The sequence below is a fragment of the Oenanthe melanoleuca genome, chromosome 4A, assembly GCF_029582105.1.
Source record: "Oenanthe melanoleuca isolate GR-GAL-2019-014 chromosome 4A, OMel1.0, whole genome shotgun sequence".
Classification (NCBI taxonomy): domain Eukaryota; kingdom Metazoa; phylum Chordata; class Aves; order Passeriformes; family Muscicapidae; genus Oenanthe; species Oenanthe melanoleuca.
In genome coordinates, this window is record NC_079338.1 from 8,496,980 (window position 1) to 8,523,069 (window position 26,090).

The 26,090-nt window shown below is 40.5% G+C and overlaps 1 protein-coding gene across 1 annotated transcript; it reads right to left on the bottom strand.

Annotated features, from left to right (window-relative positions):
• Positions 1-4,596: 4,596 nt before the first annotated feature.
• Positions 4,597-25,129, bottom strand: VSIG1 (V-set and immunoglobulin domain containing 1). The gene is made up of 8 exons (XM_056491641.1): positions 25,087-25,129; positions 21,591-21,751; positions 15,763-15,870; positions 9,543-9,741; positions 7,852-8,007; positions 7,074-7,193; positions 6,214-6,340; positions 4,597-4,780 (listed from the first exon to the last, which is right to left on the bottom strand). Exons 1-8 carry the CDS (start codon positions 25,121-25,123, stop codon positions 4,597-4,599), a joined length of 1,092 nt encoding a protein of 363 aa, XP_056347616.1. The 5' UTR covers positions 25,124-25,129.
• Between the last annotated feature and the right edge of the window lie 961 nt (positions 25,130-26,090).

Here is a 26,090-nt window from a genome sequence, read left to right on the forward strand (position 1 = left end):
TTGCTGCTGTCAGTCAAGTCTTTGGACCAATAATTGATTTGAATTATATAATCAGGAAACACCTTCAGTTAGAAATAGCACCCAAAGAACAGCAAGTAGTACTGACTGTTCCGTTGCTGTTTCTGAGTGTATTTAATGTCATTATCCTGCAGGTTTACACAAATCTGTCAATATCAGATATTTTCAGTAAGCTGCTTAACTTGGATGGCATGATGTGAGTTAGGAATTTGGCCTGGCACAGTTGTCACAAGAGTCAGTAAGAGCTGCCTGATTAAGGAGACATTTTGGGGAGAGAGGAGTCTGAGAATCCACTGCTACAACACGGCAGTATTGGTATTAGCAGGGGTGTGACCCTCACAGTCTGGCACAAATAGGTTTTGATTAAAATAGTGCTAGAAGAATACCATTAATGCTGTTTTACTCTGGAATGAAGTGAAACACTTTGATAGAACACGTCTATAAAAGAAAAATCTTTGTAAGTCAGAAAACTGAGGAAAGGGCAATGAATACAGTTACGCTTGAAGATCCAAAATAAATCTTAACTAGGATCTCGTGCCTTACATCCTTAAATATTGCCACATATTTATATTTTTTCCTTTTTCCTTTTATTTTTTTTTTTTTTTTTGACTCAGTATTTTTGTAAACATACTTAGAGTTGTAGGAACTGCACCTGAAAATTTTAGCCTGAAAATCTTAAAGATATATGTTGCATATAGCTAATGTTTATAGTCTAGGAACAGTCATTAAAGCATTTACGAATATTAGATCCTATGAGAATTTAAGTGCCAAAAAACTCCAGATCTCTGAGCCAGATATGTTTTCCTGAAGTGCATGATACTGAAACCAGTGTCTGCCTGTGTCAACGAGGCTGTGGGTCTGTATTTGTCTAAGCTCCTTGGTCCTTGAGCTTTTTTGAAAGTATTATCTTCACCTTTTTGGAAAACTAAGTTTGTTTAACCTTAGAAATGAGGCCCAGGGAGAAGGGTTGTCTTGTGACCCAGGTGTGTATGGTTCAATTCCCTTTTCTTCTTCCAAGAGGGCGCTCGTTATTCGGTTGCTGGCTGTCAGTGTGCTTTGCACCACTGTTGCCTATGCGGTAAAAGGCAAGTGCGACCTGGCTCAGAGTGAGACCACGACGGACTCTTACTACCGTCGGACACACACGCGTCACACCAATATGATGAACGGTGAAGTGCGTTTATTTCCCGTGAGCACCCGCTTATATATCCACGGTGTGCCCACGTCACTATCTTAGGGGTTGGCAACTTGGAACGTCATGGAGAAGGAGGGACCCTAACTCCTCGTAACAGCGCGAGATCTTCCGAACGGCTGTTCTGGCTAACCACATCTCCCCCCTCTCCATGAACAATTAAATTTTGAACGTAACATTTGAAACTGGGTAAACAACTGGTTAGTAACGTGCAAATGAACTTGTTAGTAAACGAACTGACTTAACAACTGTCTAGGTTAACTGTCTTTGCTGTAAGAGCATAATATCAACGGTACCTAAACGAGCTTTAACAAACTGTGTAATTCTATTAAGTAAACAAGGTCCGAACACGAGTGCAAACATTATAACAACAACAGGTCCTAACAAAGTAGAAATTATAGGGGCAATCCATGGGTGCTGGGTAAAAAGGGAACTGAACCAGTTTTGTTGTTGGAGCTCGTAACTACGACGCTCCAGTCTGTTTTTAAGTTCTGCCATGGATCTGCGTATTAGTCCTGAGTGGTTTACATATGTGCAGCATTCTTCATTCAGAGCAGCACATAGTCCTCCTTGCTGCATTAACAAGAGTTCCAGGCCTCGCCTGTTTTGGAGGACCATCTCCGACAAGGAGAACAGAGATTCCTCCAGCTTTAAGATGGTTTTGTGGATCTCCAGGAGGTCCTCGTCTATGGCTCTTTGCAGCTGTTGTAGGCCTTGTTTCTGCGTGGCCAAAGATGTAATGCCTGTGGCTGCTCCTGTTCCTCCGAGGGTCAGCAGTACAGCTAGGCTGACTGCGGTGGCTAGTTCTCGTTTCACTCGGAGTGGCTCTGTCTCAAAATGCAGCATTACTTCATCATCTGTGTGGTACAAGATCCTGGGGATGACAATGACTTGAACACACAGGTCATTAAATTCATCAAAATGTCTTATAGATACACAAGGGGTAAGTCCGGTAGTGTGACATGCCCAGATGTGGCCTGTTGCATCCGAGTCGGAGCCCGAATCAGAATCCGAATCGGAGCTGGGCTTAGCACAGGAAGAGCATTGTTGTTTGTATATAGACTGCCTGTGCCACCTGTCCCGGCTAGGCCTCAGGCCTGCCTCGACCTCACTGTCCGATGGAGAGGAAGTGGAATGGTCGGGGGCTTCCGGCAGACTGTGCCTTTTTCTTGGACTCCGCCCCCTGGATTTTTGGTGGGTGGTGACCGTACCCGCCATGCTCCGCCCCTTTTCTAGGGGTTTCTTAGCCTTAAAAGGAAAGTTTCCAGGGCCCGCTATCTGATTGGGCTCTGGTCCCCCCTCCCAGTTAGAAGCCACACCCCCCTCCCCATGGTCTGGGCTGCGCATGTCTGTGGCGGGAATCGGCCGTTGTTCCCGCCCCTCCCGCTCCCCTTCGGCGCCATTTTGTGGGGCATAGGGTGGTGGTCTTATTTTTATTTCATTAGCGCCATCATCGGGGAATGGGGATCTATCGCGCTGGGGAAGTGGGTCTGGGTTAGTACTCGGTGCGGGGGTCGAGGTTGGAGAGAGGGATCGCGACGGCGAAAGGTTGTTAGTGTCCGACCGCGAATCCGCGATTGCAAGACTGTCAGCCGCAGCCGTTTGAGTCGCGGCTCCCACACCCAGCTTCGGAACGGCTCTTAAGCATTGCTGGGCTGCTTTCCAAGTTTCCTGCTCTTCTAGAGCTTTCTGCAGAGCAGTTTTAACTTTGCCCCAGCTTTTGAGGCACTTGCTCGAGCCGGACGCAATAACGTCCTCGGCGAGAGCAGCCGTGCACCTGTCCCAACACTCTGAATGCAGAATGTCGACAGGGCGATCAATAACTTTTAACATTAACAACCGCCTAATAGCAGTAGTAAAGTCACATACTTTACAGGGAATTCCCCACTGCACATAAACTTCTGAAATTACCTTCCCGAGACTCTCCATCCCGGTGGTACGGGAGCGTCCTCCCCACCGAAGTCAGACCCGCTGCTCCGGTCGTCTCCTCGTCCCAGCGTGATACCCGTCGCCCGCCGCTCAGACCCGTGTGCCGGGGAGCAGACCGGGTTTCGGCGCCACTATGTTGCCTATGCGGTAAAAGGCAAGTGCGACCTGGCTCAGAGTGAGACCACGACGGACTCTTACTACCGTCGGACACACACGCGTCACACCAATATGATGAACGGTGAAGTGCGTTTATTTCCCGTGAGCACCCGCTTATATATCCACGGTGTGCCCACGTCACTATCTTAGGGGTTGGCAACTTGGAACGTCATGGAGAAGGAGGGACCCTAACTCCTCGTAACAGCGCGAGATCTTCCGAACGGCTGTTCTGGCTAACCACACACCACTTACCTTCCCTCTTGATGCTTTTACTTATAGAAAATAGATTGTTATACTGGTATAAGAGGCCAGAAGAAAAGTAGTGTGAGTTTGTTGCTTAGTGGGTAGGACTAGCCTGGAAAGAGATTTAAAGAATTTCAGACAGAGAAAGCAATCAAAACTCATGTGCTATATAGAAGGCAGCATCAGTACTAAGTTTTGAAAGCAGCCGTATCTGTGTGTCATGAGGAATGTAATGCTGTGCATGCCTATTGGAACAAGCCTTGCAAAAGATTTAGATCTTCAGCTTCTGTTGTGTGGAACAGGAATTTGTGTCTGAATTGGGTACCCAAATGCCAGTTCCATTAAACTGAAAACCAGAATTGCTAAAACAGACAACTCTGGAGTGCTGGTCCCCTTGGGAACTTTAAGCCAAGAGGGTCACTGTTAATAGAATGTTTTCCATGTCAGGAAGCAATGGAGTAAAAATTTCCATGTTTGTTTTTTTTAAGCTTAAGTGGAATTCAGACACACAAGATTTTTACTCAAGTTTTTACTTCTGTTTCAGCATTTTGATGACATTAATGTGAGTTCTTTTTACTTTTGACATGCAAAATCAGTTTCTTGAAACACTGCAATGTGCTGGCCATGATTAGTGTTCTCGGTGCACACAACACAGGTTGAGCCAACAACACTGTTTCTGGAGATGGCTGTTGTGGTTTTGAACTTTGTGGACACACAGCATATTGGTAGTTGACTGGAAAGCTCTTACTTTGACGAATGCTTCAGCCCATTTTCTAATCAGTTTTGCAAAATAGGTTGGATAAATTCAGATGTTACTCTTTTTATACTTAAATTTTTGTACAGTATAACTAGATAATAAAAGAAATTTGGTTCACTTTAAAGGCCGAATCTTTGCTATTCACAAAATGCTTGTTTAAAAGACCCCTTTTGATCCACCCAGTGGCTCACAATACAAATATCTTGAATACAAGTTTTAGTCATGCTTCTATGTTAATTCAATAACAACAATTTTTGTATAAAGGGGTCCAAAGGTGACAAAGAAAACTCTATTACAAACTCTAGGCTCGTCCTTCTTTTTCTGCTTCTTGCTTCTCGTCATTTCCAGATGTTGCTGGAGCTGCTGTTTCATCAATGCTTGGATATTCATTTGTTGCATTGTTTGATGTAACTGTCGTTGTAGGAATGTTTTCTTCATTGGGTACCTGAACATAGTCTGCATTGGATTGTTTCTGAACCATTTCTCTGCAGAAAGACAGGATTAGGATTGTGATCTCACACGTTGAAATCCCGTGTACATTAGAGTCTTTAAAAATAATAAATCTTTGTATTTGCTATTTGAACAGTAACCCCAGTGCTATTATGACTGTTTTGAGATTGTGTGAAAAGGTTACAACACCTTTGTGCTAAGAGAGTGACAGCATATTAGCTAGAAAGACATCTGCATTGCTGGTTTAAGTGATCCCATTAGAATAAAATGGATTTTATTATGTTTAAATGTTATGCCAGGAAAGTGGAAAGGGAAAGTGAGCGCTGGCAGTGTCTGAGTGATAGCAAAACTCACTGTTTGGTGTGAGCTTTCTGGGAAATTCCATGCAGATCTGGTGTCCCATTGAAGTGCATGAAAAATAGAGTTCAGTCAGAAAATAATTATGAAAAAAACTGAAATCTGGAATAGTAATATAAAATATATTAAGTATTTTAGAAAATATGGAAATCAGAAAAATACTTTTAGTAACAGGTATTAATTCAATTTATCTTATCAAAACGATAATAAACCAACTCTCAATATTGAAGAACTTTCACATAAAGCCCTTTCATGGTAAAAAATACCAGATGCTAGTGGATTAATTCAATGCAGTAAGATTCATTAGGATCCAAGTACAAAACTAGATGTTACTTGATGCTACATCACTTGAAAGCAGAAATCAGGTGCTTGAGTGACTGATCACTGGTCTAGGTTAGCAGAATTCCACATTAGGAAGTCTTAAACTTGTGCTTCAGGGAATTTTTTTTTTTCTGGCCTTGGCTGCATGTAGTTATTTAGCAGTTAACATAAATGGCCTGAATACAGTTAATATATAATGCGTGAGATTACCCCTATTCTGAAGATTTGGCAATTTAAGGGAAAAATGAGCAACCAAAGCACAAAGGAGAAAACATCTCCAGGACAGGATTAAAATGGACATTCTTTGCTCCAATCTGTTGTTTAAACCTTGTGTTTCCTGCAATCTGAGATGCCTAGAAGTATCTCAAGTGTGTGTCCTGTAATTTCCGATAGCACTCACCTGAGCCCTCTGTGTTTAAGTCCCAGTAAATTTCCTGAGGTGACCCCTAGCTGCTCTTTCTTTTTTTTACATCTTCCACGGGCTTTTAGAAGACCCCATTAACTTTAAATCTAAAGAGCTGTTTTTATAACTTGCCACTTTAGTTTGTGTTGTTTAAAATTACTTATTTCACTGTTTTAGATCTGCTAAGTGGTAGCTGTCTGTTAAAATAGGGAAGAGGGCAATGGCACCTTCTGTTGAAAGAGCAACAGGTAAAAAGTCTCCCAAAAGCAGATGGTCACTCTGGAAGTTTTCTCTAAACTTGTATTATGCGTTTTACTTTACTTCTGGATTAGCAGCAGTGCTTTACAGAAATAATTGTCTTAAAATTAAGCAAACAGAAATTCTTACTGCATCTCATTATTTGGTGACTTCCTATTTTTTGCCTTCTTGGTTAAGACCCAGATGATAATGCAGATTATAGCAGCTGCCAGAATTGCTCCAATCAGTGCTCCAGCAACAACACCACCATCTGAATCTGTAAAGAAAAAAAAAATTACTTGAGTTTTTAAAAAGTAGTAGTAGTATAGCAAAATCCCATGGAAATTTAGTGCAGGAACCTTTAGCAGAAAGAAGGGATTGGATGCAAACAACTCTTTCCAGGAGGGTGGCCAAGATTCTCTAGGAAAGTGAGAGCTCTGTGCTTGGGAAGTCTTTGCTCCCTCCTTTCTCATTGAGTAGCTCTCTATCCCAACAAATTCTCTGTTTATGCCTGGCTAAGGGAATCATTGGGCTGTAATACTGACAACAGGTAAAAGCTTTTGCTTTTCAGTCGTTGCAAACACATACTGAAATCCAGGTCGTCTTTATTTGTGTCTTTCAGCTAGTGGTTACATCTACAGCACCCCAGTCCTTGTACTACATTTCACTGATGGTTGTAATTTCTGGAGTGGGGAGACCTCAGTGGGACTGTTGTCTGGAAAAAAATTGTTCAAAATTCCTTGTCTGTCTGTTCTCAGTAAAAGCTCTGCAGTCAAAACAAGGTCCAGCTTCTGCTCCTTGCAGGACATTAAGGTGGAGATGTTAAATCAGTTTTCTAGGTCATTGTTAAGTCTGGGCAGTCCTGGATGAAAACTTCAGAGCTCTCCAAATCTGTTCTGTTCTTACTTGAAAAAAAAAATAAATCTAAGCTTCAAAGTTGTTAAACGTGTTCCTGCCAGCTGTGTATGACCTCCATCAAAGATGTGATTACTTTCATGCCTTCCACTTACGTTTTGCTGTTAGGTCAAGCTCACAGGTGCTGTTCCCCAGGAGGTTGCTGGCTATGCACCGATAGTAGCCAGTTTCAAAAGTGGTGAGGTTGCCAATGTAAAGGATGCCAGAGTTTGGATCTGTAACAAGCAGGGTGCAGGTAAACGTTACTGTTTATATTCTGTAGACGCAAACAGTTCTCTGTAGAGAGTAACACACAGCTATTCAGATATTAGAAAAAGGGTTCACCGATTATTGTTTTATTCGTGTGTGTTTTTAATATTCTTTAAATATAAAACATTTACCTTCCTTGAAAATTGCTCCAGTGGATCCTTTGGGGGTTTATTAGAAGCCCCTACTCTGCCAACCAATCTGGCTGATGTTTTACCCACATTGATAGTGTGGTTGTCTGTGTAAATCCACAAATGAAAATGTGACAGGTCCAGAAAATTATTGGGAGGGAAGGATGTGCTAGTACTTGAATGACAAATTGATTCAACTTAAATTCACTCAAAATTTCAAGGGAAGAGAGATGTAAAGACATAAATATTTCTATCTTTTTAACAATTTAAAGGCATGGACAGGGCTTCAATTTTTTTTTTTTTTTTTTTATTAAATAGAAAAAACATCCTTTGGTTTTGACAGCTGTCGGTCAATTTGAATAAGTAAAAATATTATTCTGTGACATTGACTATTGGAAGAGGAGAATAAATTTTAATTAGCCTATGGGATACACAGCATTTGAAATGTTGGAATTTCAGATCCTGAACATGACATGTTAATCCTGCAGTTACATACTAAATTGCTCTGTGACAGGCTTGAGGGTGTTCTCATCGACTTTGTACCAGTGGTAGGTGGGACGAGGCAATCCCTCTTCACTGTTGCATAGGAGGTAGATTAGATGGCCTTTTTCAGGTGTTCCTTCTACTTTGCAGAAAGGTTTTGATGGTTTGACTGAAAAATAAGAATGGAAACTTTGCAAGTGTATACTCAGGGCTGCAAACATTCACCTCAAGTTCGCTTCTTTGAGCAAAGGCCTGAACCCCATCTACAGGTTTCCATCCAAGAGCAGAATATCATTTATGAAAATGACCAAAGCCCCCCCCATTAAAAAATTGAGTAATATGAAATATGCATACATGACCTAGGATACAGTTTTATTATCTTCAATTTGCATATTAACTGTTATTAAGGAGGTGTTGAGACTACAACTATCAATTATTTTCATTGTAATGGGCCACTCACTATTCACCATACACCATTCTGCCACATAGCAACATAATTTTCTTTAGAGATATGCCAGGAGTTTTTCCACTGAGAGGATCAAGGCCCGATTCTTTCAGTATATTAACAGTTGTGAAGGAAATAAGTAATTTATAGTTCTGTTAAAAAATGTATCTGTTTTTATATGTCCTCACTTTGCACAGAAGGCAAGATTCTGTCTTCTCTTATACCCATTGTTTTTCATTTCTTACCTCCAGATATGCTTTTGTGGTTCTTTAGAGCACACAAAAGGGAAACTACCGGCAAGGAACATGACCTGTTTCTTGTTTTTTGTATGAAAAGTGCAATCTTTTACTCAACTGCTCCAAGATTTACTATTTATTTTGGGAATTTTACATGAGAATTATCAGTAGTACTTTGGTTTTACAGGAAATGAGTTTACATATATCTTTTTCTTTTCCCTGGAAGATAGGCAAGTGATGTTGGAATCACGTTCCCATATGTCTGTGATTTGTCACTCTGATCAGGTATGAATTCTCAAGATAAAAGAATTATTAGCCAGGGTTAATACAATCTTCTATCTTATTAGTAAATAAAATATCCCACTGTTTTCATTCTTTCTGTTCTGCCTATTTATGGTTGAACTGTTGCTTTCTTCCATGCAAAACAGACTTTGTACTACTTTCATCCAACACGTACTAAGTTTCTAGAGGTTTTGGGAATTAATGTGAGTCAGAATTCTTGGGCTGTGCTGCTGCCTCTCCCTAGATTTATGCAAGTTACTATGATCAACATTAGGCAAAATTAGCAAAGTTGGACTGTGCTGGGGATGCATGTAATGGTTTCAGTGAGAAGTGTCACTCCCAGTTAAAATGGTGTTTTATTTTAACCAAAACTAGTATGACTTTGTTTTCCAGTATGAAAAATGGAGGTTGGGTAGTTCTAGCCACCCTCTTAACTGCTTACATAAGGGAACTTTTGAGAGCACAAAGTGATTCTGAAGGCCAGTAGTGGGAGAATGAGATTTGACTGCAGTTAAGGCAAAGGCAGCTGTGGAACCAGGTCAGCTGTGACTGGAAGATAGAGAACACCCAGGCTCTACTTGCCTCCGAAGCAGTGACTCAGGGAGCTTCCCTCTGCATCATGGACTTTGTTTACCACAGCCTGTTATTCCCTCTGGCCCTATGTATTTTGAGCTGTGAATTCAGTGTTTCATAATACAGGAAGAAAAAGACAATACAGCAGTAGAGGGGGAAGGCACATACCCAGCACATTGACAATCACAGATTTTTGACTCTGTCCAGAATCACCCTGAGGGCTGAAAACTTCACAGGTGTAGGAACCAGTGTCTGAGGGCTGCATGTTGGAGATTGTTATTGATGCATTCCCTGGACTTGTTGAAGCTATTATCCTGTTCTTAAATGCTCCATAGAAGTAAGAATGGCCTCCTGAATAATAATAGATCTGTGGTAAAGAAACAATTGTTAGTTTAATAAGAAAAAATCTTCTTGCTGCTTTGTTTAGTACTCAGAATATATTTGATTTCTGATTAAAGCCAAGCAATGTTACCCTTTTTCTTGCATCATCCCCCAAGAAAGCAGAAATTAAAACATAGTACCTTTGAATACATAATTCTAAAGGTTCTTAAAAGACAAGCTTTTCAGAAATGGCATTTTTAACTGAGTAATTGACAGTAGCTAAATCTTTGTGGATACTCCAAGCACAGATTGATGCACTTGCAAAAACAAAGGTGAGACCGTTGACTGTCATTTGAAAATTTTGTGAAAATTGCTGAGTCATGCACAGTGAATAATGGTATTAAGTGAAGCACAGATAATTGGTGAGAGCATTAATAAGTAGCTCACTAGAAAATTATGATAAGGATGGACCTGTCATTGGAAAAATTGGTGGCTGCAGAGCTTTCCAAATACAGAATCTGTCAAACAGAGGACTGAAATGAATTCACAAGACAAAGGTCTAAGCAAACAAGGCACCTGATCTGTTTGCAGTAAATTTGAAAGTCGTAAGGATGCAGTACAAGAACAGAGCAGAGTCATCATACATGCAATTAAAGCAGCCATGCTGTTCTAGTTTGTGTCATCAGCGTTGGAGGCAGTGTCATGGACTATCTTGGTTTTTTTAATTTATACCAGGGAGAAAGTAAAGAATACCTGCTGGCCTCAGTGCTTAGGGGGGGTGGCGAGGGTTGGGGGTCCTAGTTGGGATCAAGAAGTTCCATTTTTACTAATTAGTAAAAAAATGTTTTGCCAAATGATAGACATAGTAAGGATAAATGTTTCTAGGGAGTGCAACATTTCCTCCCAAATTAAAATTGTTGATTTAACATTGACTGATTTCACTGACTTCAGTAGCATCAATTGCTCTTAGCAACATTGTGGAGTAGAATTGGCCTCATAAGCCTGAACTTGTTGTTTGCTGATGGAAAGTAGAGGTAGAATTGTGTTCACTGTGGAGCCTGGATGGCAGTCTGAGCCTTGGGCCCTGAGCCTGTTTAGGAACTGTGTTATCTCATCTTCTCTGGGGTAAATATAATAGTTTTTAAGGAGTACCTGCCCTCTTTCCAATCTAATTCTGCCCTCAAAGAACAAAGATGTGGAGAACTATGATTCTTTAATTGTTTTTCTGAAGTGTTAATGATAGTGTTGTATGAAAGTGACAGTATCTGGGATAGGCAATATGTTCCCCCAGTCTCTACATGCACACACTAGGCAAAGTGAACAGTTCCAGCACACTCAGTCATTTCTGTGAACTGGTGAGAGGTGTCCATATAAAATTACAGATCGCGACCTAAATAGATCTGACATTGTTCCTACTGGCAGCATTCCAGAATCATCAGTGTAAATGTATTTACTGAAGTTGAAGTAACAGCAAGGTTTTTTTAATGGAAATATTGGGAAAATGCTTGTAGGAAAAAATTTCACAGGCTCCTCTTCACATGCCATTCTCACTTGACTAGTTTCAAAATCTCCTTTTGGTCAAAGTTCCCTGGCTTTTAGGGATACTGCAGATCCCCAGGTGAAAAGTATAATTTGCTTTACTTTGCAGATCAACTGATTGCATTTTGAATTAAGAATATTAATTCTTAATTCTATTTATCCTCCCTGATATGGTGTTGACTGAAGTCTTTAAGAAATGTTATCTAAAATCCTTTATTAACTTAAGGCAAGGTACACTCCGGAACTGTCAGAGCATAGCTGGTTTATGCAAAGATATGGCTTTGAAATGAAGGTCAGAATCGAGCTTGTGCAGCACCAGCGGCTCCAAGACTGCAGCTTGGCCCTATCTCAAGAGCAATTTTGCATACTCCTTAGCCAGACTTTATCTTTTCCTGCCCCAGGATTACAAACACCAGGTACAATTGATGCAGGGCTCTGAATACCAAAGCATTCCCAAGGTGTAGAACACTGATTGTACAGTGGGGAAGCATACAGGTCCAGGGTTAGCTTGATGACAGACCTAGTTGGAAAGTCTGCTGAAGCTGGATATTCCTTCCAGTTTCCATTGTGTGCATGCAATATTATCAGTTTTAAAATTGATTTTATGCTTTGCAAATATCTGGAAATGGAACTCTATTGCCAAACCAGAGTTTAGATGGACACATCTTCCTTCCCTGAGGAAGGAGAATGTTCAAAATAGGGAGTTTGGTTTAAACAAATCACTCATCAAAAAGTTGGGAATTACAAAAACACACTGGCCACATTAGTCTCAGATTATATTTATCTGAGTGTGAGCAATAGCAGAGTATTATTTATCACTGTTTCTTGCAAGAGTCTGAAGTTACAAGAACTGAGTTCAGTCTCTTCTGAGGCTGATATCCCTGAATGGCTCTCAATAGTGATGGGCTGGATTTCTGTCTCCTCTCTATCAACTGCACTGTTGGAGTAGGGCAGTGAAAGGGGCTCCATCAGCTCTTTACACTAATGTGAAATTAAGCTCTACAATGATTTAAATGAAATAATGTGTGTCTTGCTGCAGCCTGAGGAGTGGCAGGCCCATCATACCCTATTAAAGGCTTGATTGTTGGAAACAAGAGCTAAATTCTACTTAATCTACCTCAGAGTAATCTGGGAGTATGTGAGAGTAAAGAGAAGCAAAAGGGGCCCACTGAATGCTCATTTAGATACAGTACATCTTCCTGGGAGTAAGACTGGCTCTGCAAGTCATAAATGCAGTCAGGGCATGCCAGTAAACACTGTAGAGGAGCAAGTGCTCCTCAGTATATTTGGCCTGGAGTCGGGGTGAGTTGCATGCTTAAGTCCTCAAAAAATGCACTGAAAAATTAATCCCATATGTTCTCTCTTTCTGAGTCAATGAATGTAGAGAAAATATTTTGTGTATGCTGGCAAATCTGAAGCAGGTGTCAGCAGAGCCGAGACTATTTATTCTCTTCATGCATTCAGAGTCTAACTGAGTCATTTTTGTCAGCCATGAACATAAAGGCAGTGATACATTCTCAGGCAATATGTTCAGTTCCTCTGCAGGCTCCTGCCTGTTCTCTGTTCTCTCCTGTTCAGTGCTTATGTCCCTGGCTCTGGAGTTCATTGCCTGAAGGAAGGTGGTAAACACCAAAAAGGCTGAATAAGTTCTGATTAATTGCTGAGTGTACATCTTGTCCCAGAGGTGTGATTGCATTGTGTACACAGGAACTTTCATTTAAAAGGAATATGTTTCAGTTAATTGGCTGTGAATTCATAGTCCATTTTAAACCATACACTCAAAATGGGTATTTTACACCCTGGTACAAAGTGGTTTTATGCTGTCATTGAAAAGCTGTTTTGTGGCTTTTGGAAAACTGAACTGAAAACCTGCGGGAGACTCCTGGATTCTGTTCTACCTTCCCCAACAAAAACCTTTGTAAGAGTGTTTCTTTTTCGACTCAAAAGTAAAAAAACTTATTTTCTGCTGAAGATACGGAAAACTTTTTGGTTTTGGGCAACTGCCAGCTAATGTTTCCTCCTACAGACACACGTCATTGACTTTTCTTTCCATATTACCTAAAATGTGTGCATGGGAAAACTGTATATTTAATCAATGGTAGACTTTTTCTGGAAGCCTGTTTAATCTGGTGTGATAAATTTACTTTAAGTACACCATCTTGAAAGAAAAAAAAAAAAAAAAAACCCAAAGAAATCTACTGTGCTGTCCTTCAAACAATAAGCTTTTCATGTCCTCAAGCAAATCATGAGCAGCTCTAATGAAGTCAGTGATTTACCAGAACAGAAACAATATTGAGTGTGCATTAAGGGTTGTTGGTACTCCTTACCAGCTAGTTTGTTCAGGCAAGTTATTATACAATAATGCCTTTTCACATTTCATGAAAATAGCTGCCTGGGTTATTAATCAAACACACGACAGAAGAAGGAGCAGACATTATCCCTCCCAAAACTGTTGTTGCAAATAATTTCATAGTTTCTGCTAAATGGCAAAGTTGCCCAGAGCTGCTGTCTCTAGGCAGCCAGCAGCCAGCCAACATTTCAGGCCTTCTGAGGCATTGCTGAGGTTACCCTGCATGTCCACAGGCAGTTTCTTCTAAAGTGATGGTGTGGAAAGTATTTGCCTGCAGAAGAAGCAGTCAGCAGAGCTGATGCTGAGTTGAGGACTTTCAAAGGCTGCCAGATGTTTGGCAGAGTGTGAGGAGCCCACCTACAGATTTTTGTTGTACAGCTTCTGTAGAAAGATCTTCCTTAGGCTGTGAAGGGGATGGGTGAAGAAGAAGGCAAGAAATTAGAAGAAACATGTCTCCCTCTGCTTCTCTTCCACTTTTGACAGGACAAATATATACTAGAAGTTGCGTAAAAATGTGTCTTCAGATGGCTTTGGATGGACTCATTCGTAATTTCAGGTCAATACTCCTCCCATCCCCATCTCCTGGAGTTACTGCATCACAAGGCTGTACATGCCTAGTACTTACGGATATCAAAGTTATAAAATGAGGTGTACTTGAAGGTGCGTTACAAACTATCCTGCTTAATCTCTACAGAATCCTGACTTCCTGACTGGGGGGCAGTTTCAGGACATGACCTCTTTTCCAGTACCTGTCTTTCCTCCCCCAGCCTCTTCTCCCTTTCCCCCGCCAGCACATGTAAAGCTCTATAGCATTCCGTTAGATGACATTTTTCTGATGGCTTCAGCATGTGACTCAGTCTGCCTGGAGTGCTGGAAAGCTACAGCATCCAGAGGGCCCTGTCATTGGGTTGGTTTGTCATTTTCTGTTTGACATTTTCTCAAGCTATTAGAAAATGGAGTACATTTATAACATTACTGGTTTGAGATCATGATCTCTTTTTGAGGACAGACAGAATTTATAAAACAACAACAAGGGGAGAAAATGTTCATCACTTCCTTAAGCATCTTACCATCAAGACAGAGAGCAAATGCTGCACACTCAGAGTGTTAATGAAGGCCCAAAGCTCAGATTCTGAACTCAGCTAGCTAAGAATACAAATACTTACACATATGTTGGTTTCTTTGACACGTGTCACATGACTGAGTTTGGGCCCAAATCCCTTATTTCATCCACAGTTTCTTTTCACACATTTTTGTCAAAACTCTGATCTGCCTGAAGGTAATAGGGATATTATAGGGATATCCCTTACTGGGTTTTTTGCATGGGGAATTGAGGATATTAACAATGACAAGAAATGTCTTGTCACAATAGTGCATTGAGGAAGAAGAAAAGGAGGGAGTCAGAAATCTTTAGAGGATTAATCATTCAGCAAATTTAACTGATGCAAATATATTGAAGGAGCAGCTCTTTCATGTTCTTATAGTATCATTCTTGTGGCTGAACTATTAGTGAATAATTCCGACAGTGCATCAAGAAAAAATGTTTTTTCTTAGTGCATTTGGTGAAACTATCTTCAGCAGTTATTACTAAACCTCAGTTTACATTGGGCAGTACACCCTGTACTTCATGGTGAGATAGGAATCCTGCTGCAGTCAGAGAATTTAGAATAGATTATGTCTGGAATGCTGAGCTGACAGCTGAGAGGAAGCTGGTTCAGCTCAGTGTCCTCGGTATCCATCACATCTCAAAATGTTTTTATATTTTAGAAAGGAGATGATTTTTTTCTATATAAATACATAGCCCCAAGTTTGGGCTATCTAGTCTTGCTCACATTCAGCCCAGAGGTTTCTGGTGACTGCACACACCCTTCAGATGGGGTAGAATATTCCTGAAGGTGACAGTTCAGCCACCTAGAATAGGTGGTGGGGGGTGGGGGGGAAGCCCAACACAACAGCTACATCCAAAATAATTTTGACAGAGAAAAATACAATAAAAATAGGGTGAATTTAAAATTCTGAATCATGCATTAGATTCAACTTATTTCAGTCATGCGCTGTTTTTGAGATTTCAATATAGAATTTGAATACAGGTTTCACAGTAGCACAAATCTAGCAGAAGCTAGCAGAAGCTGTTTAGCTCTGTTTTCCCCCTTAAGATTATGGGGATTGTTTTCTTACCTTGTATCTCCAGCTACATCTTCCCCGTGCATCTGTCACATACACCGTCTTTTGACAAAAACTGACTGACTTTTCATCCATACTCAGAATACCGTGACACGGGGAATGCTGCATTTGAGTAAAAATGTGCTGATCTGAGAGTTAAATGAGACTTTAAATGTTCCCCCAAAATCAAAGAGCTATTTCTTCACACAGCTACCATCTGAGCTGATCACTCAGGTGCCTCATGTTCAGTGCTTTGTGCAGAAAGTATCTCAGGCCTTGTCAAATGCAAGATGCAATAGAAGCTTATTCCTAAATTCTACCTAAAATTAGGCAAACTAAGATAAAATTCTAATGTTTGCTCCAAACACCCCAGTTACAACCTGATTATTTTCTACTTGTCTGCACTTCCTTTTGTGATAACCACAGGCTGTCCAACGTAGTTCCACTGATACCCAGTGTCACTCCAACTGCAATGACATGACAACAGCATCTCCATTCCTCTGCATTGGAGTTGTTGCCTCTTCTTTCCATGAAGCTGTTCCTCACAGTGCCTGCTTAGTCATCTAACTGTTAGATAAAACTCGGTTTTAAAAAATCACCTCTAGGCAAAAAGAAATGCTTATGGATGAGGGAAGTTTTCCTGTACTGCTTCAGGAGGTGTTTCTCACAGGCTCACATTTCTCATGGGCTGGAATGGACTGCTCTGCTCCCAAGCTGGTGTCCCCTGCAGCACTGACAGCCTCTGCAACGTAGGATCTCAGATGTCTTGCAGCTGAAAGTGTGTGAAGGTGTCCCCTGAACTGCTCAGACTACATGGAGGGGAATTTGTTCTTCCATAAGCTTTTATGGAAACCCCCCACATACAGGGTTGGCTGGCCCCTGGCTCTCACCCTGGGTACCCCAGTGCCCACAGCTGTGCCTTGCTTTGTACAGCAGAGTTGTGCTGGTATTGAGATTACTGATAATCTGAATTTGGGGTGTCAGGGTGGAAGGAGCTGACACATCTGTGCTCAGGTCACTCTTCTTGCCTCTTTCCTCCTTTGGGCTTTCCCTCTTTGTCCCTTGTTGCTGACCAACATGCCACAAGTTCACTCTTTTTAAGAGAAGGTTTTCATAAGAGGTCTACCAATAATTCTGCTTTGCCTAAAAGTAACAGGCATCCATGACCTTTACTCATATACTGAATTTAAAATTTCAATCAAGAATCTTGCCCTGGGCACATCTTGGTTAGCCAGGTAGTTCCCTGATCATTTCACTGACTTTAGGAGTGAGTGGCCCAGTGTGTGGCTGAAGGCTCAAGGTGTGGCCCAAGTTAGGGTCAGGAGTTGCATTTAGTTTTACAAGGCTGCAGCCTTGCCTGTGAAGAATCAACAGAGGCTTCAGCTTTCAAACATTTACTTAGGTGCTTTACACTGGGGCCAGCCGAGTGACTCAGAGCATGAAATGAAGCACAGATGTAGGTCTTAGCAGGAGCTGAGACTTTACCTTATGAACCAAGCCAGGCTGGGATGTACTCTGGGTGAGCAGAAGAGTGTTAGCCACAGTTTGTCTGGATGTAAAATAGAGATCACTCAGTGTTGGAAAGTTCTCAAGATCCTTGACTAGGAGTTATTATTTAAACTTAAATTCAGCATTAAAGGACATGTTGCTAAGGGGTAAATGACAAAAAGTTAAAAATATATATGGCATTCTATTTTCCATGATTTTATACTTACATTATTAAGTTCAAACGAAGGAAATTATTTCTACTAGAGACACTTCTCAGAAAAAGAGTAGAGTTAGGCTCAGTTAGTTAAAAAGTTTATATTCACCCACTAAAGCTGTGCGGTTTTCAAAACAGTGCTGTGAACACCTGGCTCTGTTTACTTCCTCCTATTTCATTTTGCTGCCTGTGAGCAGCCTGGCTATGTTATCTCCTCCTTGCCCATGGTGTAGCTATGGTCACAGCTGTCAGCACCAGTGGCAGCCTGAGGGGGAGGTTGGGCAAGGCAAAACAGGGCATAAAAACACCAGAACAAGCAGCAAAAGATAAAACCAAGGCTGTGCTGGGAGGCAGATCTGCATCAGTAGCAGGGCTGCAAAGTAGTGAAAAGCCTCCCCTGTGTAAAATCTGTTGGCAAGATAAAATCTGTTGCTGAGTACTTAGGGACGTTAAATTAACACTGCCACTAGTCCTGATCCTGGCCTTACTGATTTCACTCCAGCCAGGACTGTACCTGAGCTTATTGGATCTCAAAACACTGCAAAATCTGTACTGTAAGTGGCAGAGTAAAATAAAAGGCCTCTGACCTTTGCTTTTTATGTTATGTCCTAAAATCTAGTAATTTAACCCTCCCATTCATTAATGCTTAAAGCCAAAAGCTTCTTAATGGTATAAATTTGCCTTAATTATATTTAACGTTTATAAATGTACATAGTGTTTACAGCTTGCTCTTTATTTGTTGCCACTGTAGAGAGAAAGGGCCATGTTCTCAACTGTTTAAATAAATAGTATTTTTTACAATCAATATTTTTCCAACACATGTTTGCTACAGAGAATATATCTTCTGCTTAATCTAATTATTTTGAGGATAGTGCCCATGTGAATAACATGGTCATCAAGGCCTCTAGCATTTAGTAAGATATCAGGAATGTTTTAAAATTTAGTAGGTGGGAGAAGATGCATTCTCTGTAACTTTTTACAAAAATTGTAAGTCTCATGTCTTCAAAATATTTGGCAGAATTTTCCAATATTGAAAAATGGAATTTGAAAATGTTATCCAATTAGTTGCAGAAAAAATGGCAATTTTGAGTAGAGCCAGAATTTTCAACAAATTTTTCAGAGCAAATATATGCTATTTTGAAGGAAGTGTTTGATATTTTATTATGGATCTGTTAGAAGAGTCTAAATATCTCATAAAATGAAATAATTTTATTCCAGTTAAAATTCAAGCTATTGTTCTGGCATTGAGTAAGATATGGTGCTAGTCTTTCCAATATAGTTGGGTTTGTCATTTTACTAGCATATTAAATAAATTTTTGAATTGTGAAACTTAATTCATCTGTGTGCCAAACCACCAGGGCAAAGCCAGATTTTTAGAAATTATTATTTTTTTTAAACTTGTGGGAGAAAAACATGCAGGCTTTCAGTCTCCCAGTCCTTTCTGAAAGTTAGAAGAATCATCAGCCTGAAATAGAAATACCAGCCTCATTCAGAGGGAGAGTGAAAATCCAGCTTTATGTTCACCTGTGTTGTGTGATTTCTTAAACCATATTTTCCACAAGCAATCACAAGCCTTTCTTCCCAATGTTTGCATTAGCACCATTAATTTTATTGTGAATAGGTTCAAAATGGTAAGGAATTGCCAGGTAGTGCTAAAAGGATACAGGGTCAAGTAATACAAGACTGAATGGGTTGCTGAAAACATTTTAAAAAGAGCAATGCCCTTAAAAAGAGCAATGTCCTGCGCCCTCCAGGGACACAGCAGGTTCCAGGGAGCAAAGGGAACCCTCTGAGCCTCACCGAGCATGCCAGTCCAGGAGAACTGGAGCTGCAGTGAGAGGAGATTGTGCCTTGGTGTTCAAGGAGAATGGGATATGCATGGTCTTCCCAGACTGAACTGACTTTATGTAATAAAAATGCAAATCATCCATCACAAACACAGCCATTACAAATGTGTGAAAATGAATTTGCCATTAAATTAGCTTCAGATGGGGGAATCCACCTGCAATTTTCCCCAGTAATGTTTCTCATGGACATTATAGGCACAACTTTCCCATTGCCTGTAATAACAGCTGCAGAAGCTGGGAGGGAGCACTGGAGGGATTGATCCATAAGGTTTCCTTGACATCTGGTAGTCTTGCATCAGTTGGTTCTTTTTGAGCGTATTCTGAACCACCCACTGTGTTTTATGATTATAATTTTCAGGGGGCATTTTTCTTGTCATTAGTTTACAAATGGTTTTCCCCTCCTGAATCTCTTAAAACGGTGTGATTCTCCCTCTAAAGTACTTATAACTGCTATCTGCTAATTTCTCTTGATTGTGACCAGAAAGATATATAGCATTTAGTGTGTTGCAATATGGAAAATTTGATGCAAGTAGAAAAGAAAGACTAAGGAAACCTGGAGAAGACAAGCTTGATCCTATGTCAGTGCTATACTTCCTACTTGAGCAATCAACTAGAATTTAAAATGTAACATACTGAATCAGAATGATAATATATTATTCTATATACAGCTTAGGAAACCTGAAGCTACCACCCTTTCAGAAATAATTATTCATTTAATAAAATAGTTTTAACTTGAGGAAAGCAAGCAATGATAACAACTATTCAACTACACAATCAGGCAAGGTATGCCTACATCAGTCTGGCTTTTGGCTAGAGTCAGAATTTGGGATGGGCCCAGAGTTTGTACTTAGCACTGATACAGGCTTTATCTGTGGCTGTGATATACAGAAGGTGAGTGAGCAGTTTTGTCTTAGGTTAAATTGCTATTTCTTACTTTTTGGCTATTTCTGTTCTATGCCAAATACGTTGCAACCTGCACATTGTGGAAATTACAGGCTAATTTTGCTGTAGTTGGTAAACCAGATGGAAGGTCCAACTGTATCAGCAATGGCAAACCTCCTACTATAATATTATTAAGAAACTTGTGAACAGGACAAAAATATCCTCAGTGTGGACTGCAACACTTCTCTAAGTCAAATATTTTTACATCAACTCCCAGCTGTAACATTAGGCAGGAGCATTGAACTTTCAGAAAAAAAAAAATGTTGGCAACAGGATAACAGCAACACTTCTAATCAGGATTTTTCCTTATAAAGGAATGTGTTGCTGACTGCTCACCACCTGTCAGGACTGAGCTGATGGCAGCTCATACCTTTTGTGTTATGCTGGGAATTAAATTAATGGGTTCATTTCCCCACTAAAACATGAGATTAACAGATAGTTCTTGAAGTTTGGGCAGTAGTGTGAGTACATAAAGGCAGATATACATCCCATCCCTGACTCCTTCCAGGCAGACCAGGCTGCTCTGCAAGGTCTTTACAGCCACATGAGAGGTTCAGGCAATGGTTAGACCAGGTCGCTGCCTGGTATTGGTGTCCTTCCCAATCCCATCTGTGCTGACACTCCAGCCTACAACACAATCTCATTACACCCCAAAGTAAGATATTGTTTGGTTCTACAGCCTCTTGGGGTCTCAGAAAAGGCAGGGACCGTTTGCTCCAACCTGTAACAGTGACACAGTGACAGTCGTGGAATGCCAGGGAATACCAATGCAAGTTTACTATGGCAAGTTTCCTGCCATAATAACTTTCTGCAGAGTGCTGCCAACACTCTTGCTACTTGCTTTGTGCTCACAGTCCACTGTCATGCACAACACCTCTTACTGAGCTGCCAAAAGGCAACTTCAGTGCCTGAGTCAAGGAGCTCTCATTTGACCCTTAAATGGGAAACAGCACATTGTCATAGGCAAGGGCGTCTCACCAGGAAAGCAGCTTTCACAATGGCAGGAAATATCTGCCAGACAAGAGAAAAGGGAACTGATCCAGGATCTGCAGCACTCATGTGATTTTTGGACACCTGGTCTTTGCTTCACGCTTCCTGTGTGACTTGAAGTAAGTTGAGCATCTGAATCGCTTTTGTACTTTGTCATCAGTTTGTGAAGGCATTCAGGCATGTCAGTGGGAACTAGAGCCTAGAAAACTTGCTCATCTGCCTCAATTTTTAATCTCCAGGATAGGAACCCTAACATCACCTGGTCTGTAATAAAGATAACCCTGTCAAAAATAACATGACTCTTTGAGGACTGAAGGATATCTCAAGCATAATTTCATAGTAACAATAAGTAAATGTCTTACGGTATGCAGCTGGCTCTCTTTGGCACTGTAAAAACTCCACTGAATAAAGAAATTTCCCAGTGGTTCAGAACTGGTGTATGTGCAGAGGAGGGTTGCATTTCCACCTGTTGTGACATTCACTGTCTTCTCAGGGATGGTCACCACGACTCCGCTGGTGTGGCCTGTGGGCAACAAGTGTGGTGAGGAGAGATCAGCTGGGGCTGGCCCTGGGAGCCATGCAGGAATGCCTTACTTGTTGTGTTATGGAAGAAACCTGTAGGATGTATCTGGCTGTTCACTTTTTCAGTACAGTTTCCCTTCGGCTTTGCATGGAAATTTCAGAGATAACAAGCTGGGGTTGGGTAAAAGCTAGAAAGCAAATAAATCCCCCAGAATACTTGTGCCCTTACAACAAATAATATTTTTAAATATTCTTAAAAAGCAGAGTTCCTACGCACATACTTATTGGCTGATACTTATCTTCTCACTAAGTGTCTGTGGTTAAACTGAACCTTTCTTCTGCACTCACAGCACTCTTCTGTGCTTACACTCTCATTCACAACCGTCTACCCCCTCTTACCTTTTTCTTTCGCTTTTTGTTTTTTGGGGCTTTGTTTGTTTGTTTATTTGTTTTTGTTTTTTTTTTTTTCAGTTATTTCGTTAGATAGCTGATCTCCTTCACTGTTGAGCATCATCATCCACAGTGTTCTCACTTCATACACCCTCGTGTTCTGACCAGGACTCGGTGGCAAAGTTGCATCCCTCCAGCTGGAGCCCAGCAGCTTTTCTCTGCTTTTCTTTTGCTAATTACTTTGCTATTGTTTAGGTTTCTAAGGTTTTACTTCCAGAAGCTGGTTTTTTTCCCCAATGTTATTACATTGGAAAAATCAAACTAAGCTTTTTGGAAGTGTTTTTACTTGGAAGTTGTAGGGGAGGTTTTGATAATTTGATCAACCTTTTCTTTTGTGCTCAAAGCTGAGAGGGAGCAAACACAACTTGTGGGCCCTTCCCCACTTCTGATCAGTCTAGACTACACAATCATAATAATGAAAAGAATCAAGCACCACCTCACAGTATCTATCTGTTTCTATTCTCTGTGAATTACTAGCCATGATGACACGTGACAGCAAAGATAGAGCTGTCAGAAAAATAAGTCTGAATTTCAGGGTTTTGGTAGGTCCCTGAGTCCAGTTTGAAAGCTAATGTCTAAAGATTCAAACTGAGAATGCATTTCTTCTGAATGGGATGTAAAACATTTTGTAGCTTTCTGTGCAAAACAGGCAACGTAAGAATTTAATATTATAAGAATTTTCATGTGGGTTTCTTGCATATATTAATGATTGAGACAAACACGTAAAAGATTTTTCTCAATGCAGGATCGGTGCATCTTATTTGGGGTGCTGCTTTTGAGAGTTTAAGCCAAATCTGCCCTAATACTAAAGAATATTTTGCTGAAATTAACAGCTCAGTATGAGAAAACATTGTTTATAAAAAGAGACTATCTATTTTGTCAATTTAAACTATGTAAATATTGCAAATTCATGAATTAATACAGTATTCAAACCTATCTGAACTGTTTACCTTGTTTGATGGCTTCAATAGTAAAAGCTCACTTCAAGGAAGAAAGGAATAATACTCTTTCCACATTGATGGTGGCTAGGATGAAAATTAATGGCTTTAAACTACAACAAGATTTATATTATATGTGAAGACATATAATATAGTGTCACAGGAATGGCTGGAGACTGACCTAAATGTGTCAAACCTGCCTTTATTTCTGCCTTGGGGAAAGAGGGGATCCCAGGACTGGCTGTGAGTCCTACTTGTCTTGTGAGTTCACAGCAGCTTAATTCTTACTGAGATGCAATATAAAAGCTGTGCCAAATTATTTTAGGTATCTCAGTTCACTGTTCTCAGCTTTAGTGTTGGCCAGAGGATGATAATTTCTTGCCACAGTTTACACGTATTTATTTTCTGCTCTTTGCAGGATTAAAGATACTTTCTTTCAACACAATGTTATTCTACTGAAACATCAATTTTCCAGTCATCTGCTTCACATATTTACTTTATCATTCTCTGGTTTTAGAGTAAGGAGTGCCACAGAGCCTGACTGTTACAAGCTTTTCCCGAAGAAATTATTTTTAGCAGAAATTACTCCACAAAGTATTCTAGTTTAGATAAAACTATATTTTGAAGAAATGCATTTAATTGAGGTAATCTTCAGTCAAGTAAAAAGGCTGTTTAAAGCCAATACTAATTGCAACATGGATCTTTTGACTGACAGCAGAGTGAACGGGCCCCACGGAGCCTGTTCCCTCACCATGAATGTTAATGGGAGTTCCACTTTGCATTTATGGCTTCCAACCCCTAATCCCATTTCATGCATACACGCCTTTTGGGTTGAATAAAAAAAAAAAGTACACAAATAAGAATTAACTCAGTGAAAACAGCTAGTGTGAACAGGACCATAACTAGTTAAGAATGGCTGATCCATGCCTTTACTCATCAGTATTATAGTGTGACTGTTTCCTTCCCACAGAGAAAGTCATTGCCGTTAATTAGGAATTTCCCACTTTCACTGAAGTCCTTTGCAGTTTTTAACTCTGATGAATTAAATCCAAGTTTGCTGATCTTTTCTGAGCCACAACAGAAACCCTCAGTCAGTAGTAGCAATATGGTCATATTGCTAGTCTTAAATCCAGACCTTTCAAATTACAGAACATTGTTTTGAAAAGTATATTTGGTACCAATTCTGACTTACTTTTCATATCTAAGGTAAAAATCTATTGGGTTTATATGTGTGTGAGAATTAGAACACTGAAACTCCAGGAACAGCTACTTAAAATATTTCTGTGACACCCAAACCAGGTAATTCCATCTGGAAAAGAAGGTGTAGAAACTAACTTTCATTTTCTGTAGTGGATACAAGGGGCTGTTCATCTCCTTGGAGCATTAAAATGACTGCTTCAGTATATATTAAATGTAAAGCTTAGCACAATGAAATGCCCTTGAAATATGAATAATATATAGTTTTTAATGTACCATAAAATTTCTGGATTCCACAAAGTATTATGTCCTCATTTAATTTCAGGCAAATCCAAAGATTATTTGCATGTTTAAAGTTAAGTGTCCGCGCTCCCCCAATTTTTTGGTGGTTGAGGGACTGAGGCATCATTTTCCAGTCCTATTATCAAGGAGAGACAAAAGCCAAATGTGGAAAAACCTGACCTTGAAACACTTGAAAGACCTGAATGCTCCATACAAGAGCTCTTCCAGACATCAGAGCAAAGCATTAATCTACCAAAGACAAAATTCTATTCTTGAGCAAAAAGCTCTTACCAGGCAGGGGTCAGTTTGTGGATTTCCATAGAATGGTCTGGCAGTATAGCCATTATTTTCATTCCATGAAATAATTAATCTAGAATGTTCTCCTAGTTTGCTAGTCAGGTTCGCCTGCTCTCTTACTTCAACAGGTTCCTTTGTTCCTGTGCTATTTTGATAAGTTTGTTATTCTTACCTGCAAGGATGGCTAGAATTGGAAATATCTTCAGCATTGTTGCACACACTCTGGATGCTGAGAGAGAAAAGAGACCAGATGCTGCTTCTGTCTTTGGCTGAAACTCAACTGTTTTATTTCTTGAAGTCGGTTTTTTGTTTTCCTTATCAGCTGTGTATCAACACGTCAGTGAGCTGTTTCATTCTTCTTTATCATATGTGTGCCTTTCTCTGACTAGTGGTGTGACTGTTCACTTGAAACCATTTAGTGGGGTTTGAGCAACCGAGGGTTTTGTTAATAATAAACCTTCGATTCAGAGAAGCCCAAATTCTCCCACTTTTGCCAGGGCCCTGCAGTATTTGCCTGCCTTAGTACTTCCACTGAGTACAGGAAAAGTATTTGTGGAGCAAAGTATTTAGCAGTCAATCTGATTAGTAGTGTTGGGGTCAGGCCTAATATGAATAATCTTTATTTCCTGTTAATTCTGTAATTTCCTTTTAAAAATGGGCATGTGTGGATAATACATTGTCAGTATATTTTCAGTTCAAAACATGTGTCTTATAGAGTTTGTTCAGCTTCCTGCAGGAGCCAGATTTGCTTTTTGTGCTCCATGTTGTTTGACTGAGGCTATTCAGAGCCCTGAGCTGCAATGGGAGTCGCTGGATCTGGTACACAGCCACAGTGAGTTAGTGCCTGAAGACAGGGCAGAGGGCAGCATTGCCTAGTACATGTGTGCCTGCACTTGGGACCAAGGCAGGTAACATGGTCAAGGACTTTTTCTATGCTTATTGAAAACATGGGACTAACTCAAGCCTGATGATCCTATCTTTCTAGTGGCAGGCAGGGGCAGCTACCTCTTCCATGGCAGGAGCCATGCTGCAACATGGGAAACCCTTTTGGAAGGTGGGGCTCAGCATCAGGCCATGTGAGGTTGCAGGGGAAAGATATGACCAGGCTCTCCCTTGTCTCTCATGTAATGTGGTGGCAGATTCTTCAGCAAAGAAGTCGGGTTGCTGGTTGCATCA